The sequence below is a fragment of the Aplysia californica genome, unplaced genomic scaffold, assembly GCF_000002075.1.
Source record: "Aplysia californica isolate F4 #8 unplaced genomic scaffold, AplCal3.0 scaffold00308, whole genome shotgun sequence".
Taxonomy (NCBI): Eukaryota; Metazoa; Mollusca; class Gastropoda; order Aplysiida; family Aplysiidae; genus Aplysia; species Aplysia californica.
The window spans coordinates 723609-725995 of record NW_004797578.1 but is presented as its reverse complement, the minus strand read 5'-3'; the positions used below and the strand labels follow the sequence as shown (position 1 = coordinate 725995).

Genomic DNA, 2387 nt, shown 5'->3' with positions numbered 1-2387 from the left:
AGCAGTGAATCCTGACATTATTTAAAACCGTCCTCTCCTTTTAAAGTGTTGTTTTGTCTTTTAGGACTCCTAGTCCTCCATCTTGAAAATATCAAACCTCCCCCCCCCCCTTCTTTGACCACTTTTCTCCATCACCCATCGTATCATAAAAGGCAGGCAGCAAGAAGTGAAAAAGAATGCTAGAATAGAACGAAGCAAACGGGCACCAAAAGTAGTGATGGTGATGATGAAGACAATGGCAACTACAACAACATGAGCAACAACAACAACAACAGCAGCAACAACAACAACAACAGCAGCAACAACAACAGCAACTGAAACAATAATATTCACAAAAACTAATAATTAGGACAAGAGAAACCAATCAAAACAACAAACAAAAATACAATGGCAAAGTGCTTAACTTGTTTGTTCTGTTCACAGATATTTGGAGAACTCATCTGGCAGGGTTGAGAGGAGAATATTTGCCCGCCTACAGGCTGATCCGTCAGAACTTGTGATGAAGAGCACAGGGGAGGCTCTGGAGAAGGTGATGATGATCATGATGGAGTAGGAGGAGGTGGAGAAGAAGAAGAAGAGGAGGAAGAAGAAGAAGAAGAAGAAGAAGGAGAAGGAGGAGGAGGAGGAGGAGGAGGAGGAGGAGGAGGAGGAGGAATGAATACGTGTGCAAGAACCTGTACGCAAATAGGCCGAATCTTTCTAGCATTCAAGTCTATTTTAAACAAACCACGTTACTTGGCTTTACTTTTAACACTTTACAGATGTTTCGAGCCATCATAAATGAATTAGAAACATAAATTTTGCCTTTTCATATTCTGTGCCTGTTGTTGCTTGTCATTTTAACTCACTGAAGACGTTTCCCTTTAATGGCTTTAAAAACCTTCAGCTCTGTGTGATGGTTCCCGTGGAAAATGCGGGATTATCATTATTGATGATGGCATCTATATTATATAAATGCAGCTTAAAGCACGGGATCTGTCTTAGACGCTTGTGTAGCCATTTGTGTCGTTCCACAAAAAAGTCTCGTGAACCGGTCGATAATGTTTTGATCCAGAGCATTTTTAGTTAGGTGACTGCTACGACTGCTTGTGTGGCTTTTTTTATTTTCTTATGTGTAAATTTTTTTAACACTGAATTTTATAACCTTTTTAAAAAAATCATGACAAATAATCTAATAAAGATAGACTCTTGTACTTTGGTAAGTTTATTGTTGTTGTGTTGTTCTTGATTGTGTCAAAATAGCATTGCAGTTGGTTAAATGGTTCTAATTTTATATAATATTTAAAAAAAACCAAAACCCTCAGTCTTTGGTGCTTGTACACAGAAAAATCCTTCAGTCTTCAGTGAGTTAAGTCAGAATTGAACAATCTGTATAAATAACAGATGTATACTTCTTTTTTAAAGCACCCCAAACACAGCGCGTCCTCAGGCATTGTCAAATGAGAAGATTGCTTGTCTTCAATGAGTTAAGAATAGATAACCCACTGATGAGTAGTTAGGCCTGTCACAGTTTCACCACAGCCCCGCTGGTCCGCAAAGTTCTGGGATGCCTTTGATGCTCCCTCTCCCCTTAACCCTATCCGTACGTCGTGTTTTACTATCATATCCATACTACGTGGAGAACTCTGTGCCACCACTTTCCAAAGAGGAAATTTACTTGTTAATCCAATCCGTACGCTTTGCATAGCAGTCTGTCAAAATTATTTTTTAGAGAAATACTGAAAGTTTCAAAGAGATCTTCCTACTAGAAGTGTTCGAAAATGTGAAGAATACAAAGCCAGGGGTGCAAAATGCCCCCTGGGTGTACGGATACGATAAACAAATGACAGGTTGTGGTACAAGAGGACAGAAAAAAAGTTTAAGTGAGTATTAGGCCTATAAGACGAATTGATTCTAACAAAACAGGAATTTAAAATCTATTGTTAACATTTATTTTATTTCATTTTAAAAAAAATTTTGTATGCTGTGTTTTATTCTATTCTATTCTATCTTATTTCCTTGTCAGATGACTAAAAGTGACGGCAAGTTTGCCTTGTTGATGGACGGCCCCGCAGCAGAATATCTAGCGACCCAAGAGCCATGTGACAAAATGGTGATAGGTGAAGTGCTCGGTCATCACGGGTATGTCTTCGCTTGTAGGAATGATTCTGGCCTCTGCAACAGAATGGATACTCAGATCTTACGGATGCAAGAAGATGACAGGATACAGAGGTTAGTGAGACAGCAGTTTGTTTGATCATGTACTGTTTTGCTTATTTATCTACTTCCCGATTGTTTATTCTTTCTTTTCTTATACGTGTAGTGTGATTGTGTGTGTGTGAGTGTGTGTGTGTGTGTGTGAGTGTGTACGTGTCTGCATGTGTGTGTGTGTTGTTCCCTCCTGTCTC

General features: G+C 39.1%; 1 protein-coding gene across 1 annotated transcript in view; it reads left to right on the top strand.

Annotated features, from left to right (window-relative positions):
- Positions 1 to 2387, top strand: part of LOC100885790 (glutamate receptor 9) — a gene marked incomplete at its 5' end in the record, with an annotated part of 8298 nt that overhangs the window by 2125 nt on the left and 3786 nt on the right. The window contains 2 exon segments of the mRNA XM_005102014.3: positions 424 to 529; positions 2006 to 2211. Coding sequence (XP_005102071.2) covers positions 424 to 529; positions 2006 to 2211 — 312 coding nt within the window.